The sequence below is a fragment of the Neoarius graeffei genome, chromosome 5, assembly GCF_027579695.1.
Source record: "Neoarius graeffei isolate fNeoGra1 chromosome 5, fNeoGra1.pri, whole genome shotgun sequence".
Taxonomy (NCBI): domain Eukaryota; kingdom Metazoa; phylum Chordata; class Actinopteri; order Siluriformes; family Ariidae; genus Neoarius; species Neoarius graeffei.
The window spans coordinates 9,026,867-9,043,156 of NC_083573.1; the positions used below are offsets into that span (position 1 = coordinate 9,026,867).

Sequence of the window (16,290 nt, forward strand, 5' to 3'; positions counted from 1 at the left end):
ACATCACAGACTCGAGTCAGAGCTATGGCATATACTCAGCTATGAGCTGTCTCACAGATACGAGTCTGAGCTACTGTATATCACATACTCAACCAGGAACTGTGTCACAGACTCAAGTCAGAGCTATATCATAGCTACGAGCTGTCTCACAGACCCGAGTCAGAGCTACATCACAGATCCGAGGCAGAGCTACATCACAGACCCGAGTCAGAGCTACATCACAGACTCAAGTCAGAGCTATATCATAGCTACGAGCTGTCTCACAGACCCGAGTCAGAGCTACATCACAGACCCGAGGCAGAGCTACATCACAGACTTGAGTCAGAGCTACATCATAGCTACGAGCTGTCTCACAGATGCGAATCAGAGCTACATCACAGACTCGAGTCAGAGCTACATCAGACTCGAGTCAGAGCTATATCATAGCTACGAGCTGTCTCACATACTCGAGTCAGAGCTGCATCACAGACTCGAGTCAGAGATATATCATAGTTATGAGCTGTCTCACAGATGCGAGTCATAGCTACATTACAGACTTGAGTCAGAGCTATATCATAGCTATGAGCTGTCTCACAGACTCGAGTCAGAGCTACATCACAGACTCGAGTCAGAGCTATATCATAGCTACGAGCTGTCTCACAGATGCGAGTCAGAGCTATATCACATACTCTAGTCAGAGCTACATCACAGACTCAAGTCAGAGCTATATCATAGCTATGAGCTGTCTTACAGGTGCAAGTCAGAGCTATATCACATACTCGAGTCAGAGCTACATCACAGACTCAAGTCAGAGCTACATCACAGACTCGAGTCAGAGCTATATCATAGCTACGAGCTGTCTCACAGACTCGAGTCAGAGCTACATCACAGACTTGAGTCAGAGCTACATCATAGCTACGAGCTATATCACATACTCGAGGCAGAGCTACATCACAGACTCAAGTCAGAGCTATATCATAGCTACGAGCTGTCTCACAGATGCGAGTCAGAGCTACATCACAGACTCGAGTCAGAGCTATATCATAGCTACGAGCTGTCTCACAGACTCGAGTCAGAGCTACATCACAGACTCGAGTCAGAGCTATATCATAGCTACGAGCTTTCTCACAGATGTGAGTCAGAGCTACATCACAGACTCGAGTCAGAGCTACATCATAGCTACAAGCTGTCTCACATACTTGAGTCAGAGCTACATCACAGACTCGAGTCAGAGATATATCATAGTTATGAGCTGTCTCACAGATGCGAGTCAGAGCTACATCACAGACTTGAGTCAGAGCTATATCATAGCTACGAGCTGTCTCACAGACTCAAGTCAGAGCTAAATCACAGACTCGAGTCAGAGCTATATCACACACTCAACTTGGAGCTACATCACAGACTCGAGTCGGAGCTAGATCACAGACTCAGCTATGAATTGTATCACAGACTCAAGTCAGAGCTATATCACGGATTCGAGTCAGAGCTACATCACAGACTCAAGTCAGAACTACATTATGGACTCGAGTCAGAGCTATATCATATACTCAGCTACGAGCTTTCTCACAGACTCGAGTCAGAGCTACATCACAGACTCAACCAGGAACTGGATCACAGATTGGAGTCAGAGCTATATCACATCCTCAACTTGGAGCTACATTGCAGGATCAAGTCAGTGCTACATCGCAGGCTCGAGTCCGAGCTACATCGCAGATTCGAGTCAGAGCTACATCACAGACTTCATAACCATTTCACTGTACCTGCAGCTGATGCCCATTTTTCAGGCAAGCAGAGATCATAAATTAAGGGACCAAGAAACAAGTGAAGGAAATGAGATGACTAAAGAGTTTGAATTAGAAATCACAAAATAAAACTAGACTGCATTTCTGTAGAGAAAATGCAAAGTGTGCTTGCTGAGCTGTAGCAGAACAGCTATCATGCTAGTATGCTAAAAGCTAGCATGCCAACATGCTAATGCCAACATGCTAACAACTAGCATGCTAACAGTTAGCATACTAACATGCTAACAGTTAACATACTAACATGCTAACAGCATACTCACATGCTAAAAGCTAGCATGTTAACATGTTAATGCTAACATGCTAATAGATAACATGCTAATAGATAACATGCTAACAGCTAGCATTCTAACATGCTAATGATTAACATGCTATTTGTTAAAATTCTAACACTTTAAGGCTAATATGCTGACAGCTATCATGCTAACAGGCTAACATGCTAATGGCTAGTATGTTAACTTTTAGCATGCTAGCACACTGAGGGTGACATGCTAACAGCAAACATGCGAACTCTGCATGCTACCATGCTAATCCTAACATGTTAACAGCTCTCATGCTAACATACTAATGGTGAACATGCTAACAACTCACGAGCTAACAGCAGGCATGATATCATAATGGGTAACATGCTAACAGCTAGCATGGTAACATGTGAATGCTTATATGCTAATTGCTATCGTGTGTGTGTGTGTAAGTACTCCTAATAAAGTGGCCATTGAGTTGAAGTTGATTTGCTGTCAAAGTCTCAAATGAGCAGATCCTTGCCAAATGCATCATCATCTATGGGGGAAGGGAAGAATGACTCAGGCTACATCCACACGACAACGGCAACGAGATGTTATTTAAAAATATATTGCGTCCAAATGGGCAACGATCAGTAAAATATCAGGTCTATATGGCAACGCAACGCTTGCTGAAAACGATGCAATACACATGCCACACCTCTAGGGGCGCTGTAAGACGGTCCCTTCGGAGACACCAGAACAATAGAAGAAGTAAGGACGCATGCGCATAAACTATTATGCGCGAGACTTCATATTAGCCACAAAGTCAGGAAAATCTGTTCGTAAAATTACATTATAATGACCAAATACAATGAAAAGTATTTTTCCAGTCTCACCTGTGAAAGGTAATCCCATGTGATCTCGTTTGGACGGCAAACCTGTTGGTACAGTTAAACGCAGCACATGAATGAGGCATCTTTATTCTCCGCTATGGCGGCGAGGATGACGTATGATTCTACGCGGAAGGCGGCGTCTTTAATGGTCCGGAATAAATTGAATGCGACACGTTGATGGATTAATTTGTTGTTCTACGCCCTTTTTGAGGAATGTATTGTAGGACTTAAACCAACATCTGAAGAGGTGAGATCGCTCCTTTTTTCCCCTATTTTTGCTGGCGGGATTGACTCTGCCCTAAGGGCTATTTTCTCTCTCTCTCTCTCTCTCTCTCTCTCACTTTGCGCCATTACACAATAAATATTCACAGTGAAAATATTTTGTAAGTGCGTTTCATGAACCAAGTTATAGGATTTGTTGACAACTCGCATCGAGTTCGTTACACTTCTACCCGGCGTGAAGCACTCACAGTCATGTGGTTGTGACGTCATTGTAAACAAATCCGTTCTACTCATCCAGACGACTTTGCAACGGCAACGTTGCCAGATCTTTCCACTCTGGAACCCGTTCTCAAAAAGATTGTGTTTTGGGCACCCAAAACGCCGGTGCCATGTGGACGCCAGGCCTAAACGATAAGCAATTGTATCGGATTCACCTGAATCCGTTGCCGTGTGGACAGGGCCTCAGTCAAGCTTCCACTAATTAGCGGCAAAATGGAGAAAAAATGGACGGATGAAAGGCAAGACAAAGACGAGTGCGGGTCAGAACCGATATCGTGTGTGTGATGGTGATTTGGCCTGAGGTGCCGTATGAAGTTTGGTGGATGTGTGGTGAAGTGTTACTGAGCAAAACTCCATTCATTTGAATGGGGCCAAAAATCAATGGAAGCCTAAGGAGGTAAAAAGAGATGTGTGAAAACCAAGGAAAAGACGAGTGCAGGTCTCAGATGAGGGGATGGATCTGTGCGGGGACTTGGGCTGAGGCATCAAGTGAAGTTTCTTGAAGTTTGGTCACTTGATTAAAAAAAAAAATTGATGGAGAGTGAAAGTTTTTCTCCTGAAACACCATTCATTTTCAATGGGGCCAAAAATCAATGCAAGCTTATGGAGGAAAAAGGGATGAGCAAAAAGAAAGGAAAAATATATGAGTGCGGGTCAGAACCGATTGCATGTATGTGTCAGGGGAGTTGGCCTGAAGTATCACATGAGGTTCGTGCATCTGCGATGGAGCGTGTCCGAGTAGGACGATTCGATTCATGAGCCCTGTTCATTCTCTATGGGGAAAAAAACAAAAGAAAAACAACAAGAACAAGAGAACGGGCACGTTGATCCAAAAGCTGTATACAAGCACACTACACCACTTCGGGCCAGACGTCTCAGAGTTGGAACAGTGTCTCCATCTCGAACGCCCTAGGAGGAGTAGTGGATCCAAAAAATGTGTCGGAATAAGGCAGAATATGTAAACTTAAGAAGAACAATAGTGTGCTTGCCTTTGCCAAGCACACTAATAAAATCACAAGACAAAGGGAGTTAGTGTTCCAGTGTTTGGGACAGAAAAACACATAATGGGACATAAAAAGACATTGATGTAGGAACAGGTGTGATCACTGATCATTGTGAATGGAAACCGCAGTACACAAGTGTGTGTGTGTGTTCTCTGTGTTCAGAGCGAGTAAAAGTGTAAGATTTATTGTGCCAAATAAGGCTGGAGAGTGGAGCAGAGTGAGTCACTTTAGTTCCGTCTGGTCTGTGTGTGTTTTTATTCCATCATGAATCATGAATAGCTTTTATCTCAAAATTACTTCATACATACAAACACATGGCTGGGTATGCACTTTCCTCACTAACCATCGTGTGTGTGTGTGTGTGTGTGTGTGTGTGTGTGTGTGTGTGTGTGTGTGTGTGTGTGTGTGTGTACTTCAGAACTGGGCCGGGATGAAGTGTCCGTACAAGTTACTGCGGATGATCCTTGCACTGGTTTGCAGTAAGTGTCACTAATTAGCTCCAACATAAGAAGCAGAAGATTTTATCGGGGTTCTTGTAAAATCTAGTGTTTATACAATGACCGCATTCATGTGAAGTGGATTCAGGGAAAAATACCGTCTTGTAAGGATTCTTTGTTTGCTTCCAATTTAAGAAAAAAAAAAAAGGAAGGTGCTTCATAGTTTTCATCCATCACATTTAATATTGTGAAATGCCCATGAAACTAGTGTTTCCTTTGAAAGCACTCATGATTCTGAAACTACCAGATTCTCAGGCAGGTAGACCTCCAAAATCAGTAAAGGTATAGAGATCTTGCAGTCACGTGACCGGAAAGTACACAGCCGCCATCTTGTCGGTAAAAAACGCAGCTGAATACTGCTGCACTCGTGTACAGAATGGATCAATTTTAACCGACGGACTACACGGCTCATTTTTCTAATGAACAGATAACTAGATATATGTCTAAAATAAACGATCTACAGATTAGTGACCCTTATGGCTTACTGGACGGAGTTTTCACGACCGTGTCGGTGGATGTTGAACTGCCAGCGGAATACCCGGACGTGTATAATTACCTCATTAACTTTCCCTCGCTGTTCAGTGGTGAAGCACTGCGTGCTTATAAATCTCTGGACAGTTATCTTTACAGAAATTCAGGATTTGTCAGCGACTCAGATGTGGCATCTTGTAAACAAGAAAATAACAATCCTCATTGGACGGGTAAGTCACTTAAGTATTGAGTACTAGCACTATTTATATCAGTATCTAGTATAGCACTGACCAGCCGATTATAGAATAGAATAAGGTAATTCCAGCTGTAATTCCAAATCGTCCGTTTTGTTTACCATGGATCTGGCGTTGGAGAGATAGAGGCTTAGCAGTGGAGATTTGAGTGGCTGTTTTCTGAGCTTAGTCAACAGGCCGGCTCTGCAGCCTCGCTTTTGCTTCCGCTCCCGGCGCCGCCTCCTTCGCTTTGCTTCCGATAACAATCCACGGAGACCCCGCTGGTCTCGCTATCTCGTCCGGAATGTTGTGCATGCGATGGAAATCGCTACAAACCGTCATTTTCTGCTGGAAACCAATGTCCAGTAAGTCCATACGGTTGTAGTGGATATTGAAGTCCGGTACAGACGAACAACACACAAAAATACACACAGAAAACATAAAAAACGTGCACAGGTAGGGAGAGCTTGTAGCCACAGCCGTTGTAGTAGAATTGTATATAGTAGGGTTTTCCAGAAGAAAAGGTAGAAGTAGAACCAGAAGTAGAAGGCGGAAATATGGCGTTTGACCGACAAGATGGCGTCTGTCACAATCTGGATCGGCTGTGACGTCACATGCAAGTGCTCCATAAACGCTGCACGTATGGAAGTCACATGACTCATACGATCCTCCTATCACGCTGTTCTGTGGCTGATTCTTTCAGACTGCATTCTTTCTAATTTTATGTTTAGCAGCAGCAAATACAGCTCTAAGTGTGTGTGTGCTAATTATAACCACAGGAAACTGCCCACCATCATTGTGCCCTTGAACGTTTTTTTTTTTAAAGCCCTTTATGCTCCATTGGAGCGGCAGGATTTCCCCCTTCTCCTGTTTCTTTGACCCCAGAGTATTGGATTAGTACAAATTCTGTGATTTAAATGTAACTTTTGGTTCATGAGATATCCTCTGACCCCCTCAGCGGATTAATATAACAATCAGTATTGCTGCTTACTGGAAGATTATAATGGGTTATTAGTAATGTTATGGAAATAATTCCATGCTTCAGTAGCTTATCATTACCTCTTACAACACGCCTGGAATGTGCAGCCTCTGTAATCGGCTCTCTTCCCCTCCTGTTCTCCTTACAATAACCTGGTTGCATAAGTGTTCACACCCCTTAACTAATCCTATCTTAAACAAGTGTTGCCAGGCAAAAAAACTCGCCCGGCAGCACTTATTTTAGATCTATATGTTGATAATGGTAATATTTCTCAATCATCAGCTGTCAGGTTATAGTCCTCTGAAAATCCATGACCTTGAGTTTGACATTTCAGAGTCATTCAAGGTCAAAGGTCACGGTGCCAGATGAAAGCCCATGTGGCACTTCTTAGAAGTTGATAATGGTAAACATCTGTCTACCATCAACCGTTTTCAAGTTATAACCCTCTGAAAATCCGTGACCTTGAGTTTGACCTTTAGAGGTCAAAGATAGGAGGCCATATAGGCCATATAGGAGTTCCTATATGCTTATAATAGTAAACATTTGTCTATCGGCAACCGTTTTTGGGTTATAATGGAAAATGTTATTTTGACCGAAAGGTTGACCTTTCTCGTGACCTTGACGTTCACCTTGATCCGATTACCCCCAAAATTTAATCAGGTAATCTACGGACCATTGCCCACCTACCCTGAAAATTTGAAGTCATTCGGTGCAACCGTCTAGACGCTAGATTGTTAACAGACAGACGCACACACAAACAAGCAAACAAGGTCAAAGGTCATGGTGCCAAATGAAAGCCCATATATGACTTCCTATATGTTGATAATGATAAACATCTCTCTGTCTCTAACCGTTTTCGAGTTATAATGGAAAATTTGCAAATTTTAGCAATGACCTTGACCCCCCCCGACATTTGACCCCCAACTGCTAAGAAAACTATGAGAGATACCCCATCATGTAGCATATCGATGGAAGCAGAATTGAAAGATGAACATTTTGGAATTGGTTTGAAGTAAACAGGATGAATATGAAAGAAGATATCATGAAAAAATAAAACAATTTTGCCCTTTTTGGTGACCTTGACCTTGATTGGATGACCCTCAAAATGTTGGAGGTTCTATTTGAGACCAATGCCCATCTATCCTGAAAGTTTCATGAAGATTCGTCCAGCCGTTTTCCAGTAACGTTGCGCACAAAAAACAAGCAAACAAACCCCACCGAAAACAATACCTCGCCTCCTGGTGGACTCCGTCCCGGGCAAGGTCAACTCAGTCTTTTTGAGGAAGAGTCTCCCAACGTAGGACATCTTGATTTGGCAATTTTATTCCAGACTTCCTTGCAGAAAAATGCTCAAGATCTATCAAACTGCAAGGGAATGTCATGTGCACAGTGCTCTACATGTCACTCCATAGGATTTCAATAGGATTTAGAGCTGGGCTCTGACTCAGCCATTCTGAAACCTTGCTCTTCTTCTTCTTTGTTCTTCGGGTCGTGAATGCTGGAAAGTGAAATATTTCTGCATCATCAGCTGTCTATCAGAGTCTTGCAGGTTTTGTGTCAAAATAATTCAGCTTATTTTTTTCGCGGTCCGGTTTCCATCAAATCCTGCGCTCTGATTGGCTGGCGAGCGGGTCCGTATCCTACAATACGGACCCCGGTTATGGACCTCTGGCGACTCGTTCGTTCACAACAACAAACATGGTCGCATTTTTTTTTGTCAACATTTATCTTTTTTTAATAAGATTTATTTATAAGATTATCAAAAATCTTATCAATTTTTGTCAGCATTTCTCAGGAGAATAGTATTAATTTTACAGCATGGACAGCGATAACGACAGTGTTCACAGCGAAAGCGAGTTTTACTACCCTGAGGAAGAAGAAATAAAAGAAAACATTTCAGGAGAAAGCTAAAACCTCTAACTTGCTAACGCCGAGCAAAAACATGTCTGAATCCTGAATGACACAATTTTGTATAAATAGGGGACTACATAGGCTGCAAAATATAGGGGGTTTTTTTCCTGCCATGGAAGTGCACTTGTATACCGAGAAGGAAGCCATTTGCATTACAGCCGTGAATGAGGATTCAAAATGGCGGCTCGGCTCGGTTTTCCCTTTCGGGCGCTCTCGTTTTCTGTTAGAATTTGGAAAAGAAAAAAATAAACATTATTTACCAGCTTAAGGTCGGTCCGTATGGTGAAATACCGTGACCTGGGCCTCGCTCAGTACTTTCAAGACCTCGGTCACGGTATTTCACCATACGGACCTCCCAGCTGCTACATAACATGTATATATATTGAGCTATCTATGAGCCCATCGAGCTTGACTAGAGCCCCAGTTCCAACTGAACATGACGCTGCCACCACCATGCTTCATCATGGGTATGGTGTTCTCTGGGTGATACGCGGTCTTATTTTTGCACCAAACATATCTTTTTATGTCTCATTTTTCACATCACATATATCTTGGTTTTGTGACTGAGATTCCGTACATACTCTTTCCAAACTTTTGCCGACTTTTGTGGCTTCAGTAGTCGGATGAAACCAAGGAGATGCAACCAGGTTATCATACGTTTTTTTTTCTTTGTATTGTCTTTCCCCTAAAACATTCCTGTCTGACATGATTGATTATGGTTTCATTTTTACACTTTTTATATGGATCGCATATATCTTTGGTATCATGGTAGCAGTGAACTTTGATGTCTTTGGGTTATATCCGATGGGATCATCACATGATATTCCTAAAACAATCCAAGAGACGAAATCAGCAGGAAAAGCAGGACAGCACCAAGGCAGTGCAGCTTTTCTGAGGAGACGAGAGCTTTTCTTAGTTCAATTTGATAGGACACTGCGGCATAATCAAAGGGCTGTTTCTTGTGTTTTCACATGATCAGTCAGGTTCATTTCTGTCTTTGGACGCAATTGTGGACCAAAGAAGAATAAAAACCTGGACAGTGTGGATCAGTAGTCCGTAGATTGTGTCTGTTCTGTTTGTATAACCCATTTGGCAATAAGGCAAGCATATACCGTGTCTTGCAAAAGTATTCACCCCCCCCCCCTTAGTGTTTGTCCTGTTTTGTCACATTACAAGCTGGAATTAAAATGGATTTTTGCCGGGCTAGCACCATTTGATTCACACAACATGCCGACCACTTTAAAGGTGCACACTGTTGTTTTATTGTGACCCAAACAATAATTTAGATGAAAAAACAGAAATCTGGATTGTGCATCGGTATTCACCCTCCGAAGTCAATACTTTGTAGAACCACCTTTTGCTGCAATTACAGCTGCAAGTCTCTTGGGGTATGTCTCTATTAGCTTAGCACATCTAGCCACTGGGATTTTTGTCCATTCTTCAAGACAAAACTGCTCCAACTCCTTCAAGTTAGATGGGTTGCGTTGGTGTACAGCAATCTTCAAGTTATGCCACAGATTCTCAACTGGATTGAGGTCTGGGCTTTGATTCGGCCATTCCAAGACATTTAAATGTTTCCCTTTTAAACCACTCCAGTGTAGCTTTAGCAGTATGTTTAGGGTCATCGTCCTTCTGGAAAGTGAACCTTTGACCCAGTCTCAAACAGGTTTTCCTCCAGAATTGCCCTGTATTTCGTGCCATCCATCTTTCTTTCAGTCCTGACCAGCTTTCCTGTCCCTGCAGATGAAAAACATCCCCACAGCATGATGCTGCCACCACCATGCTTCACTGTAGAAATGGTGTTCTCAGGGTGTTGGGTTTGTGCCACACGTGGCGTTTCCCATGATGGCCAAAAAGATCAATTTTAGTCTCATTTGATCAGAGAATCTTCTTCTGTGTGTTTGGGGAGTCTGCCACATGCTGTTGGGCAACCTCCAAACGTGTTTTCTGAAGCAATGGCTTTTTTCTGGCCACTCTTCCATAAAACCCCGCTCTGTGGAGTGTACGGCTTCAAGTGGTTGTATGGACAGATACTCCCATCTCCGCTGTGGATCTTTGCAGCTCCTTCAGCGTTCTCGTTGGTGTCTTTGTTGCATCTCTGATTAATGCCCTCCTTGCCCGGTCTGTGAGTTTTGGTGGGCGGCCTTCTCTTGTCAGGTTTGTAGTGGTGCCATATTCTTTCCATTTTGCTATAATGGATTTAATGGTACTTCATGGGATATTCAAAGTTTGGGATATTTTTGAGAACCCAACCCTGATCTATACTTTTTTTCACAACTTTGTCTCTGACCTGTTTGGAGGCTGCTTGGTTTTCATGTTGCTTGCTTAGTAGTGTTGCAGAGTCAGGGTCCTTCCAGAACAGGTTGATTTATACAGACATCATGTGACACTGTGACTGCACACAGGTGGATCTTAATCAACTAATTATGTGACTTATGAAGTGAATTGGTTGGACCAGCTCTTATTTAGGGGGTTTTGTACGAAAGGGGGTGAATACCTGTGCACACCCCAGATTTCTGGGTTGTTGTTTTTTTTTTTTCATTTTAATTATTGTTTGTGTCACAATAAAACAACAACAATTTGCACCTTTAAAGTGGTAGGCATGTTGTGTAAGGCCCAATCCCAATTCTAATTTCTAACCCTACCCCTACCCCTTCCCCTTGGCCCCTCCCCTTGAAACTGAGCTACAAGGGATAGGGCTTGAAATTCAACCCTTACGTATTGGGATAGCCCTTCAACGATCGCATACGTCATCGCGTACCTCCGTCAGCGTTTACGTTAGCAAAACGCGACCAAATGCGTCATTGGCTGCGACCAGCCGCTACAGTCAGAGCCAGAACCAGAAATCTCTGCTGGCAGGGTGTGATTTGTTAACTAACACCACTGAATGGGATATCTTTGGCGCTTCGTGCACCACATCCGACAGAATGAGGTGTCAGAACACTCATGTAAACAATAAAAGCGAGAATAACAGAACAAAACGTACGCAGTCAAGCAACCGAAAACAATACTCACTCCCAAAGCTTTTTAGCAACAGCTTGGATTTCAGAAATCGCTGCTCATTCTCAGCTCGAAAGCGAATCGAGCGGCGTGTTTCCTCTGGATAACAACTTAAAACACGTAAATAATGGAGAAAATACATTTATGACAATCTTTCGCCGCGGGAACCGCCATCTTTCTGAAATCCGCATGAAATCTCGCTGAAATCCGCATGGCATTGTGGGAAATCACTCAAACCCCTTCGTTCGGAGTCAGCTCCAGGAAAATCTCCGTTTGGAGGGGTACAGAAGCCCTACCCCTTCCCCTACCCCTCCGCGTTAACTGGGATTGGGATACCCCTACCCCTTCACGTGAACGCGCAAAATGGAGGGGAAGGGCCAAGGGGTTGGTCCAAGGGGTGAAATGGGATTCGGCCTAAATCAAATGGTGCCAACCCTCCAAAAATCCATTTTAATTCCATCTTGTAATGCAACAAAACAGGACTAACACCAAAGGGGATGAACACTTTTGCAAGACACTGTATGCATTAATTTCAGGGAAACTTATTCGACAGTGCTGATTGATCACGTTGGTATTTAACAAAGAAAAATATAATTGTTGATGTGGTGTTTTTTGTTTAATCAAGAAGGAGATGTTCATTGAACCTTTTAGAGAAGGAGCCTCCAATGGCAACACTTTGTATCAGTCAAAGGTAAAGCTGGAACATTTCCACCATGGGAAAGTCTTCAGGCCAAACGGTTCCACTTTCTCAGTAACATAAGCTGTGTTTGTTTTGTCTTATTACTTTCACGAGAAATAAAAAGTGAGGCTGGTGAGGGAACGACTGCTTATAGCTGTGCTGAACTATTCATGCAGACATTTAGTCCGCAAAATACTGTACATAATTGCATTTTTCAAAACGCGTAAAAGGTTAATTTGAAGAACAGAACCTGCCAGAAGCAAATCTTGCAAATATGTTTGCACTCCAATTTCATGTTATCGCTACCACCGTGGCCATAAAGTCGATGGAAGATTAGCTAATAGTCCTCTCATTTTGTTCAGGAAACCCGGGGCTTTCATTATATCTCTCATATCCATGACTTCATTCAGGAGATGTGTGCAAGTCTCACTGACTGTATGAACAATCGAGGAATTTGCTTTAACGCCGTTGTAACCAAGAACTACACTGCAAAAAAAATTTAAAACTGAATTTGAGGAGAAAATGACTTAACCTCCTAGGGCTTAGCGGTCACATGCGTGGACAGCACTTTTTAGAAATTCGGAACAAGAATCCACATATGTGGACATACTTTTTCTCTAAAAGTACATCTTATCAAAAGATGATGCTTAGTTTTTATTCTAATCAGGTTCTAATAAGCCCAAATAGCAAAGAGAAATAAAAAATGCATGTAAAAAAACAGCTTGGGCCTTAGGAGGTTAATATTCGTGATATTATCTTGATGCATGGACAGATATTTTTACTTGATAAGAGATCTTAGAACTAGTTGGTCGCAATCTAGAACTAGGTTTAATAATCTCAGAATTGGTGTCTTGTATTCTTCTAATAGGAAATTCTAGATTGTTTCAACTTTTTGCAAGATATTTTCACTTGCCAAGATATCATTTTTTGCAGTGTAATACCTTCGCTTTCTCACTTTCTCTGCCGTAGTGAGTTCAGAGGTGGGCCGAGCCGTGTGGCTGCGCTTCTCGCCGCCGTTGCCCTCGTCAGGGCCGCAGCCGAGCTTCATGGCCCACCTGTCGGGTGCCGTGGTGGGTATCAGCATGGGCCTGCTTATCCTGCGCAGCTACGAGGAGTCGCTGCACAAGCAGTGCTCATGGTGGGTCCTCGTCTTCTCCTTCGTCACCTTCCTACTCTTCGCCATCTTCTGGAACATCTTCGCTTACGAGCTGCTGGGAGTCCAGATTCCACCTCCGCCCTGATGATACGCCCCCAACTGTTTCCTCACTCTGGCTGCCGATGGCCACACACAACCTTCAGAAACTGGATTTCTTGATGGCCTCACTCTCCTTTTTGTTACAGCTCCACCCTCTTTTGACCAATAGTGGACGGATGGTCCACACAGTTTGGAAGTTTGGAAATTCTTACAGTGATTTTCTTTCAGGACGTTTCCTACCGTACTACTTAAACTCTTCATTTACAGACTCCCACTTGACCAATTCTAAAGCCAGGATGGGAAGATATGAATGAACTTAATCACTTCGGTTGATTTTTGTCCAATTTTCATCACCGGGCATCTAAATACAGTATGTCTTTCTCTTTTTTTTCAGTTCAAATGTTATATTCAGTGGTTTTTGGTTTTATGATTTTCAAAATGGTGCACTGTTATTTTTTATTGCTGTTACACTGTCTGTATTTCAGTGTTCTTTGGGAAGCTGAATGGAAATACAGGCAACGTCCACACTAATACGTTTTAGTTTGAAAACGGCATTTTAAAATGAAAACGGTCTCCGTCCGTGTCAGAAACAAATTCTATCCATACTATCGCGCCTGAAAATGCATATCACAGGACCGTTCACATAAACTGGGGACGCGTGTGCTGTGCTGGTATGAACAGCTGATGCCGTTTGTTTTCTTCAGGAAAAGAGTCACATGATAGGATAGGAATGTGACAAATCAAGGAAGACCCAATCAGGAAGTAAGCGTGGGTGTCTGCGTCCTCGTTTCCAAGGGTCTCCGTTTTCTCCCGTCTATGTTAAAATGCTACCTCGGAGTTTTCAATCTAAAACGGGGCCAAGAACATTTCCAAAAGTCTCTGGTTTTGGGGCTCGAAAACTTTGGAGTAGTGTAGACACCAAGCGTAAATGTAGCAAAAATGATGTGCTTTAAGACTAAAATGTATTAGTGTGGACGTAACCACAATTTCAAAAAGTTTCTGATCCTACACACACACACACACACACACACACTCCATCTAAAGCCCAGCCTTTCTTGTGCAGCTCTTGCCCTTTAACATTCTTCACACTTCATGAAGTCAGAGGGTAAAGTCCTTGATGTCAGACTTTGCGAGTCACCTGGTAACTGTTGTCTTGGTTGCTGTCAGCCCATCTCAATGGTAGCCATTATCAAGGTGTCTTCTCATTGTGGAATCACTGGTTCAGGCAACCGATGGCAAGTGTTTCGTAAAGTTCGGAGCAGTCGTGAAAATCCTATGAATGAAATCGTAAGTAAAAAATATGACCCCTGACGTTATCATTTTTTCATCCAAGCCAGCTGCAATCAGGAGAACGTTTTGCCGAAACAACATTCTGCCTTCGAAAACACTGAGGTGAAGTCCCAGACGCTAGAGATTGCTAGTAGCTACCTTTTGAGAAAACATGAAAGTAGACATTGTATGGTTCACAAAAAAATACCTCAACACAAAGAAGGGTCCCGAAAAATGAAAATAAGGTACAGCTCTTGCAGCTAGCTAATAGTCTGCTAGCTCGTGGTTGACTAGCGCGATCAAACTCTAGCTACGTAAATCAACACCTTCAGCTCAAGCCTGACAGAACACAGTGTCTGTGAACACTGAGTTAACTTTACACTTGAATTTACTACACAATCATTCCAATTTTACATTTGCTAACCTCACTCACTGCTTGTAGCCTACATACACTCATTATGGATGGGTAGTACACAATTGTTTGTGTTACCAGTGAGAAAAACTTTGTAACAACCAGAAAGCTTGGTAAAATGGATTCTGTGTTCTTGCGTTTGAGATTTATTTTTATTTTTATTATTTTTTTTTAATGGCTGATGTTATAATAGAATGCTAGCGTTTGGGACAGACCCTACATGGGCATTTTTCACTCTATGATTGCCAGATATCAGAAAATCTCATCCGTGTGAGGATTTCTGAAGGCCTTACACTACAAAGTACTCAAATCTGTAGTGCCAAGTTACCATTCGCTAAGCTGCTAATGTCAAATTGTATATTCAACGATATTAAATATCTTTATTTTTGTTTACATTCCTAACTTCGCTGTGGGGGAGGGGGAGGGTTGTGGGGTTGTTATATGAAACCGGAGCGGGATGGGGAAGGTTGGGTGGGATGTGGACCTTTTGGAAAAGCACGACAACGTTGCAGGTGTGTATTGTGAACTTTTGTGCCATAAGCTGTATATTTCTATTTGTACCTCTATTTATTCCAGTCATCGTTCTGTGCTTTCGGCTTCTGTGCGTCGAGCTGTGTGATGATGATGCGAGATGTGCTTTAAACCAGTGCAGCACCTCAAACACACATTAGTCATGTGCTTGTGGACTACAAAAAAAGATCAGTTGCAATGAACATTGGTAGACTTGGCTTTGTTCCAATAAAAGGAATTAAATCCTCTTCAGTATTCTCTCCCGAGCTAAGATGAAATGTCGAAGAGTGATTTGGGAAAACTCTATCATGAGCACAAACCTGCACTCCTTATTCTCATCATGCATGCATGCTTAACTAATCTATGAAGTCAGGGAGGACCACTCTTGATTTAAGGGAGGCTCATTCTTGATGTTTGGGAGAACCACTTTTGAAGGAAGGACCATCATTGGTGTTGGATAGGGCTATCGTTGATGTCACCTAGAACCACCACTGATGTCAGGGAGGATCGACACTCATGTCAGCTAGGAACACCTTTGATGTTAGGGAGGTACATTCTTGATGTCAGGGAGGACTGCTCTTGATGTTAGAGAGGACCACCATTGATGTCAGGGAAGACCACTTTTGATGTCAGGAAGGACCATTCTTGATATCAGGGAAGACTGTTCTTGATGTCAGGGGAGGACCATTCTTGATGTCAGGGAGGACCATTCTTGATGTCAGGGAGGACCATTC

The 16,290-nt window shown here is 42.8% G+C and overlaps 1 protein-coding gene across 2 annotated transcripts in view; it reads left to right on the top strand.

The window, feature by feature from the left end:
* rhbdl1 (rhomboid, veinlet-like 1 (Drosophila)) overlaps positions 1-15,414 on the top strand; it is an 87,389-nt gene extending 71,975 nt beyond the window's left edge. For both annotated transcript variants that reach the window (XM_060920389.1, XM_060920388.1), the window contains exons 7-8: positions 4,819-4,879; positions 13,140-15,414. In XM_060920389.1, coding sequence (XP_060776372.1) covers positions 4,819-4,879; positions 13,140-13,411 — 333 coding nt within the window. In that variant the 3' untranslated portion in view covers positions 13,412-15,414. The remainder of the gene's footprint in view (positions 1-4,818; positions 4,880-13,139) is intronic.
* The last annotated feature ends 876 nt before the right edge of the window (positions 15,415-16,290 follow it).